This window comes from Rhamphochromis longiceps, linkage group LG4, assembly GCF_057381845.1.
Source record: "Rhamphochromis longiceps isolate RC_006_pf linkage group LG4, R_longiceps_female_GT1.1, whole genome shotgun sequence".
NCBI lineage: Eukaryota > Metazoa > Chordata > Actinopteri > Cichliformes > Cichlidae > Rhamphochromis > Rhamphochromis longiceps.
In genome coordinates, this window is record NC_140560.1 from 35921870 (window position 1) to 35941959 (window position 20090).

Genomic DNA, 20090 nt, shown 5'->3' on the forward strand with positions numbered 1-20090 from the left:
AGTGTGTTTACCAGCTCACTGCTCAGTCACAGTAGGAGTCCTTGTCATGAACAGAGCTGCCCCATGAGGTTGTTAAGATAAGATAAGATAAGATAACCTTTATTATTATTTATTAGAGATGTCTTACTGAAAGGTAAAAACCCCCAAAGACCACCAGGAAACCTGACCTGCTTCCTTAATCCTCCACCTTCATTAAAAAAGCTCCAAAAACTCCAAATTTAGGATATTAAATGACAATCACGTTTGTTTTTCTACAACTTAATGAACTCTAAAAAGCGGAAGGCTCGTTTCATCGCTGCATCTCAATACGTGATTTTCTGTTTGTTTCCTTTTGTGGCCCACGAGTCCATAAAGCACCTTTATCTATTCAGTGATATAAAACAGATTAGAGCTCGCTCACTCCACAGGGAACCCCAACCATAATCGAATTTTTGGGGAGGGTAATGCAGGTGTATTCATAAAGTGAAAGGCTATTTCAAAGTACTGTCCAATAAGCCTAAAAGACATTTCAGTAAAGGCAAAATAACTTGAGGTACAGACGTAAAGGAATTAAAAATAAGAGTGAAGAAGAAACTTGTCAGATGAGAGGTAAAAGGTCCAGTCGCTTTCTTTCCAAGCTCCTTAAAAGTACAAGCGTTTTTTCAAAGTTTGCTTTGCTGCTTCTGCACCTTCAGCAGGTGATAAACTGTATCAAACTATACTCTGTTATTTATTTATGTGTCGACTGCTGTGATGCAATTTCCCAACTTCTGGGATATATCAATTATGTCTTATTGTTGTCTTCAGATTACTATCATCATTATTATGGCGATCGTGGCTCAAGAGTTGGGAGTTCGCCTTGTAATCGGAAGGTTGCTGGTTCGAGCCCCGGCTCGGACAGTCTCCGTCGTTGTGGCCTTGGGCAAGACACTTCACCCGTTGCCTACTGGTGGTGGTCAGAGGGCCCGGTGGCACCAGTGTTCGGCAGCCTCGCCTCTGTCAGTGCGCCCCAGGGTGGCTGTGGCTACAATGTAGCTGCCATCACCTGTGTGTGAATGTGTGGATGACTGGATATGTAAAGCGCTTTGGGGTCCTTAGGGACTAGTAAAGCGCTATATAAATACAGGCCATTTACCATTTATTCTCTTTATTAAAGGTTCATAAGGTGGCTATTAACCAATCAGTGCTTCAAAAACAGATTTTTTGGGCGGGACACGGGAAAATAAAGATGTTAGAAGAGGATCGATGTGCACTTAGTGAGGCTTCCTGACTCAGCTGCAGCTGTCCGACTTCCATGTTGGAAGTGTTACAGTTCCAGCGGAATGGTCAGCAAATCCATGTGTACAAATGACAGGCAGCCTGGTTCATGAATGGGTGTATCAGGCTGTTTAAAGATCACCTACACCTAAAACCGCTGTGTTTCATCATCCCCCAAAATCAACTTCAGCTGGAAAACTGCTGCCGTGTTTCTCCTCTCTCTATCTTTACTATTAGTTTCCACCAATCCCCACTGATCCCCCTACAGAAAAAAAGACATTTACATTTTAATGTAAAAAATTACATTAAAAATGCAGAAAACAACAATAATCTGCACTTAAAATCTTCCACTATTAATCTGGAAATTTAAACAACAACTATACAATAATTGTGCACCGGTGTTTTCCATAGATGCGGATTCTGTTAATTCTGCTGCCAGGTGGAGTCAAAGACAGTGACACTGTCACAGGATGTGCTCACCAGAATGCCAATGAGACAGGAAGTGCCGGGCTAACTGGTTAAACTTTTAAAAATATAAGTGAGGGGACAGTCCATTAGTAAACCGATTAAACCTCCACATATACTGTATGTAAAAGTCTGTGTGTGGGGAAAAACCGAGCATGGACATGTTTCTGTCTGTTCTTTCCTCTCCATTATCTCACTTTACAAATCCTCAGATATTTTGTCCTGTTTCCTCAAAAAAGCAGATTCAGCATCACCAAAAGCTCTGCAAACTAATCTAATTTAGCCCAATATTTAAGAAAAAAATCACCTGGGGCAAATTTACAGCTCCTTTAAGAGGTGAAGACTTGAAGAGGTTCTCAATGAGAGTGATGAGTTTAATTTTCCCAAGAAGGGGATACGGATGGAAATGAACGTGCACACGGGGAAAAAAATGGCACATACTGTCACCATCCATAGAGCACCATCAAAACAATATTCCAAGAATGTCCACAAGGAATAAACTACCTCTGTCTCTCTCTCTCACACAGACACACACACACACACGCAATGATTCCCAAAGACCCATTTTAATGCGACTGGCAGCTGATTTAAGGCCCAGCCCTGAACCCTGGCAGCTGGTGAGACGAGGGATGTTGGGAGCGCTGTGTTTACTCGGGGTGTACTGTGGCAGCCTCGTTTCCCTCTAAAGTGTTTGTTTGTTTCTGTTTGTCGTGGCTCTGCTCCTCCTCGCAGCCTCGCCTTTTCGTCTCATTGACTCCCCGTCCTGATGTGTGGGTGCAGAGTCCATTAGACTGAAGGTCTGGGGGAGGTTAGGGGTGATGTGTCATTAGTGCTCTCTGCATTGCACCCATGGCTCACTACTTTGCAGCCACATTATCTCACACTGCCCACCTCATGCACCATACGGGATTGCTCACTGAAGGAAATAATCATTTGATGGTAGAACGCCACATTCTCCAACACCAAATAACACAAAATGGATCAAGTTTGTCGGAAATTATCTCCCATACGGCCAGTTTCACTCAGAACAATTAGAAACAGATCCTACCCACACAACTGTGACTCAATTGTTGGCAACTTTTTCACAAATGCCTCTTTTTCAGAAGCACTATCAAACACGCACAATAATAAAGGATCCAGGAAAATCCTGTTAGCGAGCACAGCGGCATCAGCAAACCCTTCAACATTCATTCGTCTTAGTTTGACTTCATCTTTTTCTTCTAATATCCTCGCACCACTAGTTTAGCAAGCACTTGGTTTTTGAGTTTTTACATCAATAAGGGCACAACAAAGGCAGGCAGAGTTACACCCACAAAACAGAAAAATGTGGACGAAACAGGTCGTCAGGAGAGATCCGGATTGGGAATTTAGACGACTGGATTACAAAACTGTTGAGTGGAAAACGACTTCACCAGTTGGGGTCATTTTATGTAGCTTATTTAGCAGCAGTTAGTCTAGGTAAATAATAAAATTAGCAACACAAGTTACGTGTTATTTTCTTCTGAATAAGTGGGAGAAAATGGATGGATGGATGCAAACAGTGCTGGCATGATCAGGCCTCCAAGCGTCCAGTGAAACTGAAGATAACAGGTCATGTGGATGGGTAATAACCAGTTTGCAGTTTTGTCACTAACAGAGATGGGTGTAAACTGATGACTTACTTCAAGAAATAAGTAATGTAAGGAATTACTATTGCAAAAACAGCGATTAGATTATTGTTACTTCCCCGTAAGCACGCTGCGTTACGGCGCTATAAACAGTCGTGGTTTTGTTTGTGAGAGTGTCTCATGACAATGACGTAAGCGCTGCACACGTCTGTGGCAGCGGCAGACGTGTGCAGATCAACATGGATAACATGGAGTGCAGGGGAGAGTACGACCAGGCAGCGTTTAAAGCGTGGACGTATTTATATTTATTTAAAATATATTTAAAAGTGACGAAAACATTAGCGTGCGCTGTTCACTCTGCGTTGGAAGAAACTTCTTTCTACAGCAAAAAATTAAACTTCAAATCTGAGCACCGAGCGCGCTGCCACGGGAATGTGACATTCACAAGGACACCCCCGGATCCTCCCACTGACATGACCGCTGTGGGCAAACCTCCACCCGCCCCACTCCTGCTGAACAGGTGACAGGACTCAGAGCTGCTGAATCTTTGATTTTATTTATTTTTTGCTGTGTTTTACTTGCATCTATTTGAAAGAGTGTAAACACAAAACATTATTTTATTTTATATACTGGAATATGTAGGAAATAGGTTTAAATGTTAAACACATTTCTTCCAGTCACAGACTGTTGCATTTAATTTAATTTTTGCTTGATGCAATGTGCATAAAGATAAAAGATTAAAACCAATAATTTAAAAAGAGGCTTTCCATTTGATTCAGTTTTATGTGATGGATTATGCATAAAATAGCATTGGGCTGAAAGGTTTATTGCTTTATTACGTTTTCAGGTTGTGCATCATGTTTTTGAAAAGTAACTAAGTAACTAATTACTTTTGGAAATAAGTAATCAGTAAACAGGTATACTTTTTTGGAGAAGTAATCAGTAACTAATTATTTTTTTCAAGTAACTTGACCAACACTGGTCACCGACACCACCACTGCACTGTATCCTGATCCTTTACGTGTCATTTCACCATTTTCAGTGTAGATTCAGAACGTTTGATTTGATTTGTGTCTTAAACAGGAACATAATCTGCTTTAAAGTCGAGATTCTTGATAATTAATCTTCAAACGCAGCTTAAACTTCTGAATACAAATCACTAAAAATGTACAAATTTAAATAAGCGCCACACATTATGTTTTAACTGTCAGGATCAGACTGCACAATGTTTCTGTGTCTGAGTAACTTTCTCTGAGGCTGGACTTGGACAGGACAAAACCTACCTGTGAGTGATAGACAGTGACCGCTACGGAGAAAATCAAAAGTCATTAAATTAATAGCTTTATGTAAATAAAATCGCTCAGAAATAAGCCTTCATATTTACATTCTGATCCAAGTTCGCAGCACAGGGAGGGAGAGAGGAATGCAGACTCCCTGACACATTTTTCTCCAAATCACAGCAAAGTGTTTTACAAGACGGGACTTTGTGTTCCCGTCCTTCTCCCTGGCTCACATCGCTGCTGTCATCTTCTTAGTGTGAAACTGAAGGGCATTTTCATCGCCACGTTCCTCATAATCCTGCTGATAAGCAGAAGGAGAATTGATTTCAAACCTTACGTCAGCCCATTTTACTTAGTATGCAAAGCCTGAAACTGTCCACTGGGCTTCTGCTGCCTGCTCTGTCTGAAGATCAGCAGAATATTTAAGAAGGCATGCTGTGTCTGTTTTGTGGCCCAGACAGCTGGGTTTGTGCTCGCTACTACACCGGTATATTTCATTAAAACTGTAGCAGAGACAATCAGCCCGGGTCAGAGGACAAACTGTTGTATGCATGAGTCTGAAGAAGATATGGCTGCAAGGAACAATATAGCATTTTTAATGCAGCATTAAAAGCTTTGCAGCGGTAGTTGAATAATAAAAGATGAAACGATTGGCGAGAAACGTGGCCGCCTGCCAGCCTTAATGCTACGTTTTATATGCTGTTCTAACACAGAAAGAGGCAGTCGTTACGCTGTTAGAGCAGCACTGTGTGACAAACGCATTAAAGTTTATCTTCATTACCGAAGTGACTGAGCCTAAGAGTGGCAGGGATTTTCACAAGGCATTTAAACAGAAACTAATACACAGTTCATTCCAACCAGTTTGTTTTACTGGTGAACTTGAAAGACTGACTGATGGAACCACAGGCAACGGCCCTCCTCACCATAAACCTTACCAACGTATCGCCATATCCTTAGCATCCCATCCCACAAAAACGCCATCATTCAGCCCAGATAATCCTCCAATGAGTGTCTGCTATTGTTTGTGTGTCATTAACTATGTCTGTATGTATTGTTTTGTTCCACCCAGCTGTTCATCCATCTGTTGGGACCAAGACATCATGTGCACGCCTGTAGAGTGGCTCACAATTTCCCTCCAACATCCACCGCAGCTTTGACGATGAAGCGATGGCTGTTCATTACCTCTTCATCCCACTCCAGTCAATCATTCCTCATTTCTCAAATCATTTGTAAAAAATGACCTGACTATGTGTTGGGTCTACAAAACAGGAAGAAGAAGAAAACTTCCAGTTTTAGATAGTTTGTTTCTGCAGTTTCTCAAAGAAAACATGTTAAAAAAAAAATTCTGTATCCCAGCGTTCTGATCTCTTTTTCCTTTCTCGTTCCCTTTCAGTATCGTAGGCCACACTGAGCCATACACAAAGCTGTGCTGTAAAGGTTTCTGCATAGACATCCTGAAGAAACTGTCCCGCACCATAAAGTTCTCCTACGACCTCTACCTGGTCACCAACGGCAAGCACGGCAAGCTGGTTCGAGGAATCTGGAACGGGATGATCGGAGAGGTATGAGCAAAAGCAGCTAGTTTAGTTTTGTTTCAAGATACAAAATCTTTTTTTCCCCCTCTTTTATAAAAAATCAAGAAACAAAATCTACATCATAAAAATCCAGGTCTGAATGTTTCAGAAACTGAAACTTGATCTACTGGGATTTTTAAACAAAACCATCTTTAGGGTTTACAGAGAGTAAACTATCCCACAGGACTGGAGTTATACGAGATGAGGCCTGACTGCTTGATAGGAAGGTAACAGGAACTCAAATAACTACTCATTACAACCACGGTGTGTAGAAAAGCCTTCCTAAAGGCCATGCTGCCCACCTGCCGGGCAGGGTGACAACAATATCCATAAAAAACACTGAAATTATCCAACCAGGTTGTTCCGCACAACCAATTCAGGGTCACAGTAAGCCAAGGTGAGAGGCAGGGTACACCCTGGACAGGCCACCAGTCTATCGCAAGGACATGCACAGAGACAGACAACCACTCAAATTTGCATTCGCATCTACGTCTAGCAATTAACCAACATGCATGTCCTCAGACTGTGGATGTCAGAGTACTCGGAGTGAACCAACGCAGGCATAAAGAGAGCTTGATAAAAGTCACCCAGAAAACACGTCTGAAACTGAAAGCACAGTGAAACTAGAAGTCGGATTGTTCGTTTTGATGCTGAGTGTCAGGCAACAATAAATAAGAATAAAAACCCTCAAGAAGACAAAAGTCTGGTCTCTGATTGAAAATGTGTATGACAAGGTCGACTGGGTCAACACAAAAAGGAGGCGCAAGTGTCCTTGTGAATGATGTACTTTCAGATTCCTCTGACCGGCCCTTCTCCTGAGTTGTTGCAGGATACAACATTAGTAGGACCCCCCCCCCCCCCCACACACACACACCCTTTTTTATCAAAAACAGGAAGGCTATTGTGCTCAATGAGGCATCGACCTCCGCAGGAGAGCTAATGGCTTGCATGAGTGTCTGGACTGTAAATCTACCGGCTCTCCATCAGCATGATAAACAGTGGTGTTATATAGAAACAAAAAAAGGAGGGTTGCAGAGTCACAGTGGAATTTGAACTGCACTGCTGTGGTTCAAACATCAGAAAAAAATAGCATCAGCGTTTTTCAGCCAGACCATCCAGAGCCTGCAGTCTTCAGTCACTTGTTCCATTTCCAGCTTCTAACATTTGGTAAGTGTGACTTTATGTAATAGGTATTATACTATATGCTCCAATACATTACGATGGATTAGAGACGGATTAGATGGCAAATCATGTGTTACAATGCACTGGAGGAAAAAAAAGGCAGGATAACACTGGCAGTTGCTTTTGAGCTGCGTCCATCTGGCTGCTAGCTGAGCTCTGGAAGAAGCAGGAAGTATATCACCCTCAGGGGCAGAGGCCCAGTGTGTCGACTTCACTGATAAATGAGATTTATCTCAAACATCAGCAGAGGATGTCCTGTATTATGTAGCTACAAAGACTTTGATTTATGATCACATCATACAAACATCTGCTATCTGTTTGTACCTACATCCAACCCCAACCACCCAAAAAAAATCCAATAAAAAACATAAAATCGAGACTCTTCTTCTGCCACAGGTGTTCTACAAACGGGCCGACATGGCCATCGGTTCGCTGACCATAAATGAAGAGCGCTCAGAGATTATTGACTTCTCGGTGCCGTTTGTGGAGACAGGGATCAGCGTGATGGTGGCTCGGAGTAATGGGACGGTCTCTCCTTCTGCTTTTTTAGGTGAGGAATGTTTCCTAGAAGCATTTTAACTAACATCAAAGCATCACTGTGCAAAAGGCCGGAAAACACGCGAAAATAAAGAAACTCATATCTCGACCTTTTTAGGCTGACATGCAATATGTGAGGCATCACAACCGCTTTCATTTAAAGTCACTTTATCGTTATATAAAAATGCAAAAATAAAACATTACAAGGTTTTGGTTTCTCAGTCAGGAGCTGCTGCAGTTTCACAGGAAACCTTTTGAAACTTTTCTACCTATTTTATTGATGTTTGCAATAATTACCTTTGTACTGGGTAAAATGATTTCACTCGGCTGGGGATATTTCAAGTCTCTTTGAAGTGGGGCCGTGCGAGGTTTGGATCCACGGTCAGTGGACCTGTGGCAGATGGCAGCACCACCAACCGACACACTGTAGTAATGTTATTAGTCACAGCTTCACTGAAGAAAAGCGTAAAGTAACAGAACTTCAAATGATATCAATAAAGTATACCATCTATGTGTTTTGCAAATATTGACACATTACGAATTATCAGTTTATTGTAGTGTGACCTCGTGGTCTACAGACGTAAAGTACCTGAACATCTATAAAACACTCATATTTGCATATATCTGCAAACATGTGCACTCGATTGGCTGTGCTCTCTGTCCCCGCAGAACCCTACAGTCCAGCCGTGTGGGTGATGATGTTCGTCATGTGTCTCACAGTTGTGGCCATCACAGTCTTTGTCTTTGAATACTGCAGTCCAGTTGGGTATAACCGCAGCCTGGTCAGTGCCAAAGGTGAGTCTCCTAACCCGGTCCAGTCCATCAGCGCCTCAGCCCTCGAACAATTAACCAAACAGAAACTTCATGCAAGTATTACAAGGACACAGATACCTGCTAATTGGGGCTAAAGATCTATTGAAACAGTGCAATTTTCCTCCAATTTCCTCCAAGACTTTGACCCGACACTCGTTGCGAGGCAGCTTGTTTTACGCTGCGTGTTGTGTACCTCAAGTCGAGTGTTTTGACCGATGCACAAAACATTATATTGATAGAGATACGTTGTAATGGCCGCTATGATCTTCGTGGGTCTTCGTTAGATGGTGCCTTGCAGGGAAAAGCCTGTTCTAACGTTTGAGTCTAAGGTTTATTTTGAGCACCTGACGGTTCTTTTTACTTCTCATCAATGAACTCTCTCCACACTCTTTTACGTGATTATTGTGTACGTAGCAGAGGAGGTTTGATGTGTCTGAGGTGGATTGGTTTGCTGCATAATTTGCATACTTTTCATAACCGAACCACGTCCCTGCCACAGTGGTAGCCCCTCGTTCAGGAATGAGCTACTCAATCTGTTTTGGCCGGTCCTTCTGTGGTGGCTACTGCAAACCGTCATCTAAAGCAATGAAAAGATATTGCAGTAATTGATGTGTTTTGCCATTAAATATAATTAAAAGGTTTTGTAAACTCATGAGATGAATAATGATTTAATCCGGCTAAAAGCCTCAGACTCTTAGTTGTCAAGGACTCATTCCTTCTTTAAGGTGAATGTTTGCCAGAGGATAGAAAAAAAATCATCTTTTGTTTAAATTCAATGATATATTGGTAGCAACATTTACCAAATACTGTGTTGGGTACCGTAATGAGCTTTTCTCTAATGGAAAATTAACCTGCATTTAGGGCTCAGTGAGGGTCATTTTGGACTTTGGTTATTTGTATCCATGAAAATCTTCTTAAAATCTTTGCACCCACAAAACCATTTTACATTTTTATTTTTTCTGAATTCGCAAACATTCTCGGAAAGTTTAAAGTGGAATTTAATCCATGCAGAAAATATTGATCAAGATATACATTTTCCATTTTAAACTAGCAAACAAACTTTTTTCCAGTATGCAGCAGCAAAATACCATTTTAATGTAATTTTAAAAACTGATTTAAAACATGGCAGACCTGACTTGTTAAAGGTTTCATATCCAATCCTGTTTACAGTGGCCACGTTGGATCGATGCCTGGTAGATTGAGACGCTGCAGTTTAATTTCAGAGCCATGTGGGTCTATGAAGTATTCTATAATGGATGAAGGACATATGGGTTAAACCCATTTAATCTTTATTACAGCAGTCTTTATTTTTATATATTCTATAAAGTACGACATATATGACGTCACAAAGGTAACAATATAAACAATAAAACAATAAATAATAAAACACCAATCATGTTCTTTTTGACATGTAACTTGAGATTTACCCAACTGGTGTCTTTGTGACCATCAGCACATTCAGTTACATATTATTGCTGCATAAGTCAGTTTGATTTAGACTGAAATACTACACCAATAACTCAAGACCAGTCAGTAATATTTGGGTAATAAAGAGTTAAATGAAAGCTGACATAGGCAAACTTGGACAACGTTCTTTTGTATATACTTATCTAATCAAATACCAGTTGCAGCCGGTGTGTTCTCAAATTGCAAAGAGTCACATCACAGATGGCGCAAACTGACTGACATAATCCACACACACATCTTCACCAGTCCATCTCAGAGTGACTGCAGTCGATCTAAATTGTACAGTAACTGTTTGGAGACTGGTTGCCTCCCACCAGCCAACCTGTGCAATCACCAAACTACTAGGCAACTACCAATTTTCAAGGATGTTGCCTTCCTATTTCTAGTTTACTGTGATTGAGCCATTAGGGGAAAAACTCAATTATCATCAGAAGTGAAAGTCTGAACAATAAGTATAACTATGTTTGTTCATCCCTAAAGTTTTCTCTATCACTAATATGTTACCAAAAAACACGTCAAGATATTAATTAACAAATAAATATTTTAAACGTGTTAGATTTCACAGATACTTGGGTCATCGTCTTGGCCGGTACTAAATGCCCCCTCTTTACTTCATCCTTTCTAGATCCCGGAGGTCCCACCTTTACCATCGGGAAGTCTGTGTGGCTGCTGTGGGGAATTGTCTTCAATAACTCTGTCCCTGTTGAGAATCCAAAGGGCACCACTAGCAAGATCATGGTCCTGGTCTGGGCTTTCTTTGCCGTCATCTTCCTGGCTTCCTACACAGCCAACCTGGCAGCCTTCATGATCCAGGAGCAGTACATCGACACAGTGTCCGGACTGAGTGACAAAAAGGTACAGACCTCTGTCATTGACCGTCCTGAGCGTGTTGCTGTGTTTAATGTACAGCTTAGGAAAGTGCTCTATTTTAGGAGTGCAAACAACATGTGGCAGAGCTATGAAGTGTAAACATCCAGAAATGCCAATGTCATAGCTGTGACTTTCCACTTTCCCTGCAAAACACTAAAGGGTTCACACAGTAAGTGGGGAAATTGAATTACACAGCCAGACTCTTTGGAAGGTGATGTCAACGGAAAGCCTGTGAAACATAATACACAAGTGGATTTTCTGGGTAGACGGCGATTATATTTTTCTGGTATTATCTTATGCATATTTGTCTGGCCCGGGGATGTGTTTTATAGGAATATTGACGAGGAAATCCATGTTAAACCATCAGCACAAAAAATGATTTGCAGACTTTTTGCTTGCAGGCAACTGAAGGGATTAAAGAGGCATTTGAGGAAAAGACCAAGCAGTCCGCCGCTCATTACGAGTCTAGCAAAGTCGTTTACAATTCCAGTTTCATCATACATTAACTCTGCCATGCAGCGAAGGAAACAGAATCAGTCTGACAGTGAGCCCATAGATTATTAAAGGGAATTCTGCATGGCACCATGGTGGGAAGTGAGCGCTCAACTGCTGTTGGTCCAGCTGTGCCGAACCCCTTAGGTTAAGTAAATGTAAATGAGGTACAAGAAGACACCACAGAACGTGACCTTGTATCAGAGGAGAGTGATAGAGACAAGCTCAGCTACTTTCAAGGCACTGCAGTGTTAAGGGAGATGATTACCTCGTTTGTCCAGAAAAGGCACTTCACTTACACAACAACTTTTTGCAAGTCGGAAGTTGGTAACACGTCGCTACCCCGAACTTCTTTTGGCACTAACCTTTAAAGTAGGGGTGTAATAATTCTCCATAACCACAGTTCATGCCATGCTTTTTCTTCAGAGTTGATGGTGAAAAATATTCATTATTCTGATGGCTTTCTGCAAAATCTTCATCCAGGTGGATTCAGGGAGGTTGGTCAGATACTCCTGATAAACATCAGGAATACTGTGTCGTTTATTTGTTCACTTTTGACTTTTGGATAATGTGCCAGATGTTCAGAAGTTCATGTCTGATGGCTTGAATTGTAAAGATCAACAGGTATCAGATCAGCACCTACTGACCAATCAGTTCTTGAGACAATAGCGTCACCCTGGAAGATCCCTGGGACCTCTGTGTGGACACCAGGAGGGTCTAAAGATTCTTATTTGCAGCTTTAGTCCTTTACATTTCTTCTGTTGGCTGCAAATAATTTCACAACAATTTTATTGTTTATGCTCCTTAATATAAAACCCTAAAGCAGGACGTCCATTTGTACCTGCGGACCTTATCAAATTTCCACGCTGTCTAAGCCAGGCATGTCCAACACATTTTACACCGTGAACTACATACGGCCCACTCCCCTGAAGCTCCCGTCTGTCAGTGTAAAGGAGTTCAACTACACTTGCAATTTCAACAGAACGTCTCAGTTTTTCTCCAAGGTAAATAAATGTTGCTTCAGTAAATGAAAGAAATCTATCAGCGTGACTCTTTGGGCTTAAACTGTAAGAAATAAATGTGTAAAATTACAGAAAAACATCGGTTAGCTCACAGCCTAGCACTGTTTTTTTTGTTTTTTTTTTACTGTAGATCCAAACGTTTTTATAGCAGATGGGAAATTTTCAGTCATTTAAATGTTTTTCTATTACTTAATTACTTCAGTGTACCAAGAATGACCATGTGGGAAGTCTTTATTAGTGAAAAAAACCTCTAGTGGGCCAAAATGCTTTTCTGTTGCTGGGCAGATTCTGGCCCCTGGGTCGTATGTTTGACATCCTTGGGTGGATTTTGTTGATCATTCTGCAGATGAAAAAAATGAAAACTAAAAATCTTCCGCACATCTAAAATTTAATAAAATAAAATAATTAATTGGTGCCTTAATGACAGAGCGTTAATACTAGCATTAATAGTTCAGCCCTTTTCATCTTGGCTTCAGATAGGCGATACTACACTACTGCACACTGACTTTCAGTCACTCATACAGGCGGTTTTTCTGTAGCAGCTGTGTTGGTTTCAGTCTGTATAGTCAGTGTAGCCTCTTATTTTTAAGATAATATAGTTTCATGTTGCTTTGGGAAGTCTTATTTGTGGTCAGATGATGCCAATGACATCTATTTCATGAGAACATGATTGAAAGCCCTGGGTTGATTTATTGAGTTGATAACCACCTTTGTGTGACTGCTTACCCTGATTGCCAGTGTTGGAGTAAGTGAGGTGAAATGATATCCTGGGTATGTTGTACTTGCTTCGTACTACAGGGCCCCGACTGACCATTAATAACGCTGATCCTGGGCTGATGTCAGCAGCCTGTGCTGCAGCTGATGTGATTTCCTCCAGAAGTGTTAGCTTCTGCCATGCAGACTGCAGCAAATGTCATTTCTCTGTTTTCTCATATTATCTGTCACATTATCAGATTTTCACTGTAATATAATTAGACAGTCATAGTAGAATTTGAAAAAACAAATCACAATGATTATATTATTATGAATCCTAGAGAAAATTAAAAAACAGATAACGGGACTGGTTAAATTAATAACTTTGTTTTTTGAGCAACGAGGTGACGAAATGCATAACTGTACAAACAAATATAATTTGTTTACATATCAATCTCTGTGCATTTTATCACAATATTGATATTTCATTTCTAAATATGAAGACGGGATACGTTACGGACGGAGACTGCACTGGTGTTCCTCATAATGCCAACACTGTAACCTGTACTCTGCCACTTCGGTTGCTCTGACGACTTGTGTTTAATGTCAGTCTGTTCACGAGCACTCTGTCTTTCTGACATGCAGAAATTTTATACAAAGTAACCGCATGTTCAGCTTGTAATCAGACACAATCAGCTCCAACAGAACAGCCTACAAGAGCCACATCTAGAAGCTAAACACCACAATACGGGAGCCACCAACCAGCATTGTGGGGCTTAGTTGTATTGTTTAGTTGTATTCAATTTAGAAAGACTTCCTTCAATGAAAAAACAAAACAAAACAAACAAACAAAAAAACCTTCGGCATGCTGTGAATTATTTTGTCTGAAAACAGACAATATTGGATCCAAAGATCAAGTTTTTTTTAATGGAAATTGTAATCATCACATTTCAGTTTTTCCTTGAGCCTTCTTGTTCTTATTTCTCTTTCACATGAGGAGAAGTGCTTCCTCATAAAACATCAGAGTGATTGAATAATCTATGTCTATATGCCATCGTCTCTCCTGAGACACTTATTCGATCAACGGCATTATTTTTGTCATTAAAAATTGTTATTCTACTTCCAGTTTCAAAAGCCGCAGGAGCAGTATCCTCCATTCCGCTTTGGTACCGTCCCAAATGGCAGCACAGAGCGCAACATAAGGAGTAACTATCCCGAGATGCATGCCCACATGGTCAAATACAACCAGAAGGGAGTGGAGGATGCCCTTAACAGCCTCAAAACAGGGTAAGTGTCTGCCAGGAATCGTAAAAAGTCTCCTCACAGCAGACGTGTGACTGAAAGAAGAGCCAGACAATTACACGATGTCCATTTGAGTAAAAATCCTTTTCTTTACCCTGCTAGGAAACTGGATGCTTTTATCTATGACGCTGCTGTGTTGAATTACATGGCTGGCAAAGATGAAGGCTGTAAGCTGGTGACAATTGGCAGTGGCAAAGTGTTTGCTACCACTGGTTATGGCATTGCACTCCAGAAGGATTCACGCTGGAAACGACCCATCGACCTGGCCCTGCTCCAGTTCCTGGCTGATGGTAAATTCTTCATTTAATAGATTGCTTTAATATTTGTATTTGCAGTATTCCCATAAAGCTGAATAAGAAAAAATTCTAATGATTGAAAGCAAAACCTATACTGTTGTAATAAAAGGGCCACACAATATTATTACAGTAAAATGTATCTGAATGAGAGAATGAAAGATCATAAAAGCAATAAAGAAACTTTCATGAGATAAGATCAAATGTGATTCATTAGGTCCTTAGGCAAATTATTGCAAAGCCTCGGGCAAAATCCCCATAACCTTTGGCAGAATATGCAGTAGGTAAACATTTGGATAATAAAGCACACTGTCAGACTTATCACTGCTCAGATCAGCAGCAAAGGCACACGATTTAGGCAGGAAGATTTTTATTCTAGAGGGAAGAAGAGGAAGACAACAGCTGTCGTAAACATAAAGATCTCACAGTTTTTGTGGAGGCAGTTTAGGAAGCAAACAAATGACTGAGCCAACACTGTTGGTGTTGCCAAAAAATGTTTTCAGATGATCCGGATGGTGGTTTATGTTTCTTTTGATTTGTAGCTTTATTTTTACTGATATCGCTGCTAACATGTTTGCTAGAGCCAGCGATGTGAAAGCTTTCTTTGCAATAATAGCCATAAGGCTGGGCGATGGTCTCCATCAGTGGATCATCGTATCGTCCCCCTGAGAAATCACAAATAACCAATGGCATCGGTGCAGGACATACAGGGGCTGGGGGTTAAAGTTCACTTGTTAAGGTAGCACTTTCCACCCTCTGTAATGCATACTGTACTGATCGAACAAAACAAGCAGAGCACTACAGCTCCCGGTGACAGAGAAATACACACACCAGAGAGCACTTCCCCTATCCAACATTACGAGAGACGCTGCAGCTGCAGCAGTTGGAGAGAGTCATTTATACAGCACAAAAAAAAAGCATGATTTAGACACTGTAATTAGTGAGAATAAGTTGAAAGTTATCATTTGATCAGTTGCCTGGATCTTTTTTGTAATTAATTAATTACTTAATTATTTAAGGTCGTTCTGAGTCCTCCAGTGTTTGGGAAAAATCTCACCTGGTTCTCCTCTAGTGTCCGCCATGACCTCTGCATACATACGTAGTATGTAGTAGAGGCTGTTAAGCTCTAATTTAAAAATGAAACCATCCTTGCGTTTTCTCTCATTTTGAGATGCACCAGTGCAGCCATTCCACACATGCACATTTATTCCAAAGGAAGCAGAAATACGTGCAAGGACTTGTGTGTGCATGCATGCGTGCACCAAGACAAGTCCAAGTCGCAGTTGTCAGTAACATGTGGAGAAATCGCATAACATAGCAAGACGGATATGTTGTCTGCATCTGCACAAACCTAAATGACTATAATAAAGGTGATCCTGAAACTGAAAAGAAATGCTACCTTGGTCTTGTTTTCTGCTTAGTTCAATATGAACTTTGCATGAATTAAATTCACAGAGGTGCATTTCCTTCTTGCAGCCAGGTAAATGTTACCCATGCTCCCACCTGGTCTGTGGGGCTGCAGTTTGAGACCCCTTGTTTTAGACAAACAACCGCTGTCTGCCCAGGATTTTTCAATTTGCAAAAACAACAACTTTACTCCGTTTTATCTGGGGTACTGATTATCTGAAAGAATTTCATTATCCCATGTGAATGATGTTCAAAGGAGATTGGAGGGTGTTCTATTACTCCTAAAAATACTGCTAGTGTTATGCAAATAGAGCTTAAGCCTGTATTCTGTGCTCCTCGCTCACAGGTGACACACAAAAGCTGCAGACCGTCTGGCTCACTGGCATCTGCCGTAATGAAAAGAAAGAAGTCATGAGCAGTAAGCTGGACATTGACAATATGGCGGGGGTCTTCTACATGCTGCTTGTTGCCATGGGCCTGAGCCTGCTGGTCTTTGCTTGGGAACATCTCCTCTACTGGAAACTACGACATTCAGTCCACAAATCAGAGCGCTTGGACTTCCTCCTAGCTATCAGCAGAGTAAGTACCCAAGTGGTTTATGTTACTTTCATCAGCCACGTAGCTTTAAGTGCATTCATGTGCTGTCAGTAAAATCTAAAAAACTATCTATAATAATAATAATAATAATAATAATAATAATAATAATAATAAGTTCCCAACAAGGAAAATTCACCCAAACAGATTTAGTGCTCATGTTTACGCAAACTAACGGCACAAAAATTCACAATTGTAAAAAAATGCTGTATCCTTTGTGAGGTCTCCTTCAAAGTAGAGCATTAAAAGACATCGGAAATCCAGTAGGTGAGTAACACAACCACAATAGTTCAAGGGTAGCAAAAGAAAGACTGTAAAATACAGTGAGCTTAAAGCAACGAAGGGACTTCAGGGATACTGGAATAAAGTGGCAGTCGTGCTGCTGGTGAAACTGAATCTAAATTGCCCCATTTAAAAAAAATAAACTTCATCTGTGTGTCTAGTGTAGTCAAAAATGAGATTAAGTATTCCAAAGAGATATGCAATGTGGATGTAAAATATAGCTGATGGGATAAAAGTGGAAAAACTAATATGGTAAGTGCACGATCAGCAAATCGCTCATTTATATTCCTGAGATGAATCTGTCCAAACAACACTTCAATCACAGCAACACGCACATAAACCATCAAAACAATAACGACTCTCCTTCTGCAGTTACAGCTTTCTGTCATTTTTTTCCACTTTACTAGGTCAGCATGTCAATAAAATCTCTCTTTTTTTTTATCCCACTCAGTTGATGAAATTGCCGGTCATTCTGGTATCTAATGAAGTTTACACATATTAATATTAACTTTCCACCTCTCCGCAGGGCATCTACAGCTGCTTCAATGGGGTAGAGTCCGCTGACCACAACGGGAGCATACAGAGTCCAGACGTCACTTCTAACTATACACAAGCCAATATGCTAAAGATGCTTAAAACAGCCAAGGACATGGTGTCCTCTGCAAGAGTGGAGAACTCTTTGGATAATGCCACCAAAACAATAGAGAACTGGAGCAGGCGGGGGGCCGACAATGTGCGAGCTGCCCTGCCACCCAGAGTTACCACCACAGACATGACTCACGGACGCCTGCCCTACATCTCAAGCATCACAGACAACCATTCTCCGTACCCTCAGAGGGCCATTACACCCACCTTTCCCATTCATTATGGGGATTCTTCATCCCAAACCCTCCTGGATAAGCCCCGGGTGGTAACTCGACCAACCCCACTCCGGTACACGCTGCCCGCCCGCAGCAGTCAGCACATCTTAGAGAGGACTCTGCCCATCTCCAGTCTCAGCAGCCCTCACATCGCCATAAGGGATCCTTCTCCTGCCGGACCGTCAAACCCCCATCCCAGCAGCAGGCTGTATGTGGAGAACCAAGCCCGTCACCCCATCTCTCCTTTTGCCACTTACAGGGACTTCCAGATGCCAGATATCTACATGGAACACAGAGCACCCCTGAGGAGGAAGTTCAGCTACCCCCCTGACTGTGTGAGTCGCAGGAGGAGGTCCCATAGCTATGTGTTTGATGCTGCAGACCCGAGAGTAAGAGGTGATTACGATGGACCTCAAACCTGCCTCGCCGAGCTGAGAGCAAATCACCTCCTAAGTAACCACGCCTCCAATGCAGCTGCCATGCCTTGCACCGCAGGACACTACCCTAGTGGCAGCACCAGCTGCAACTCCTGCATGAAGTCCTACCTGGAACCCGACATGGACGACATACCACTCCTCGGAAAGGACAAGCTGAACCGCCGCGCCTCATTCCTCAAAGCCACATGGGGCAATGACAGGATCCATCAGGTAGATGAAACAAAGCCTTCGACATCCACATCTCCCCCGACCAGAGGAGACATGCCTGACCTGTTTCCACGGGTGGTAGTGGCTAACCCCAAACCCCACAAGCTATATGGCAGTCTGGGGCACAACCTGTCCTGCTACCCTTTGGCTGCTGAGCCAGCCTACTTGGACCCAGCCCACATGGGCTCCTACCCCTACAAGCAAAAGCTCAAGTACTCCGAGTCCACCCGGCTGCCCTCTTACAGGGAAGCCATTCTGCAGAACGCAGCCGCCCTGCGCCGTTCTTCCTCCACAGTGGTGCACAGACACTATTCCACCTACCTGAACTCGTACACAGACTTACCCGTGTACGTGGGGCCACTGGCTCAGGGACCGTCCCAGTTCTACAACAGTTCCAAGGACATGTGCCACTTGTTTCCCTGTACAAGCCACTGCCCAGACAATGCAGCAATGCTGCCTCGTATGAGTGACAGGCAGATGGTTTACCACAACAATATGTTTGGGGCCTACGATGGCACAGGAAACAGGGAAGACCCAGGCTCTGGGCCTAGAGACCGGAGGCAGGTGTTGGTTGCGCGAAGAGTCAACAGTCCCTATGTGCCAAAGCCCTGGGGTAGGGTTTCAAGCCTGGAGTCTGAGGTCTGAACCACCATCCTTAACAGTCCTCCATTAGGCTCTGTGACTGAGCCCCAAGGAATGCCTGGAGGTTCTCCCCTCAGCCTCTGGTTAAAGCAAAAATAAAACTCTACACCAACAGTGTATTTGAGAGCATTGACTCTCAATTATCAGTGCAATAATATCTTGGGCAGTGATATGTAAAAGGAGAAGACACTCAAAAACAAGTTACTGCTGGGACTTTATAAGCCAAACTGAAATACAAATTTTAAAAAAGGCAATGTTGAAAAGTATTTAATACATAAGAATTTAACCCGTTGATTGTTATTTAAACGATTTTTAAATGCTGTGTTGCTATGTGAACGAATACTGGGAGACAATATACTGTAGCCTCTCGATCTGATTACAACTTGTGATTTTCTGCTCTCATTTCCTACAAATTCACTTCAGTTTCCCACCATTTCGATTGAGTGATAAATTATCGATATAATTTTGTGATCAAACCACTGACATGTCTTCCGTAAATTTCTTAGTCCATGACCTTGGGCGCACCGTTGTTCTGAGACTTTCTGCTCCACTGGTCGTTAATGTAATTTGACTGAGATTTTAAAAAGGGAAAACCATATAAAGTATCATGTATTTCCATTGTCACACTACCCTTTAATAAAGAACAAGGCCATCAAGGGTCTTTTGGGATCATCCTCTGTCCTCTTCATCTGTGTCCTCTCATATTCAAAGGACATATAAAGAAAGTGGTTCTCTCATTTAAACTTGAGTTGCATTATGCACACAGTCCATCAAATCATACAGAAAGAATAAATACAGTATAGTGGAACCATTTTTCAGTGAAGTAGC

General features: G+C 41.8%; 1 protein-coding gene across 1 annotated transcript in view; it reads left to right on the forward strand.

The window, feature by feature from the left end:
• The window catches only part of grin2ca (glutamate receptor, ionotropic, N-methyl D-aspartate 2Ca), a 74844-nt gene extending 54984 nt beyond the window's left edge, over positions 1–19860 (forward strand). The window contains exons 6-13 of the mRNA XM_085404749.1: positions 5982–6150; positions 7741–7894; positions 8551–8676; positions 10787–11016; positions 14365–14525; positions 14643–14830; positions 16587–16819; positions 17643–19860. Coding sequence (XP_085260875.1) covers positions 5982–6150; positions 7741–7894; positions 8551–8676; positions 10787–11016; positions 14365–14525; positions 14643–14830; positions 16587–16819; positions 17643–19265 — 2884 coding nt within the window. The 3' untranslated portion in view covers positions 19266–19860. The remainder of the gene's footprint in view (positions 1–5981; positions 6151–7740; positions 7895–8550; positions 8677–10786; positions 11017–14364; positions 14526–14642; positions 14831–16586; positions 16820–17642) is intronic.
• The last annotated feature ends 230 nt before the right edge of the window (positions 19861–20090 follow it).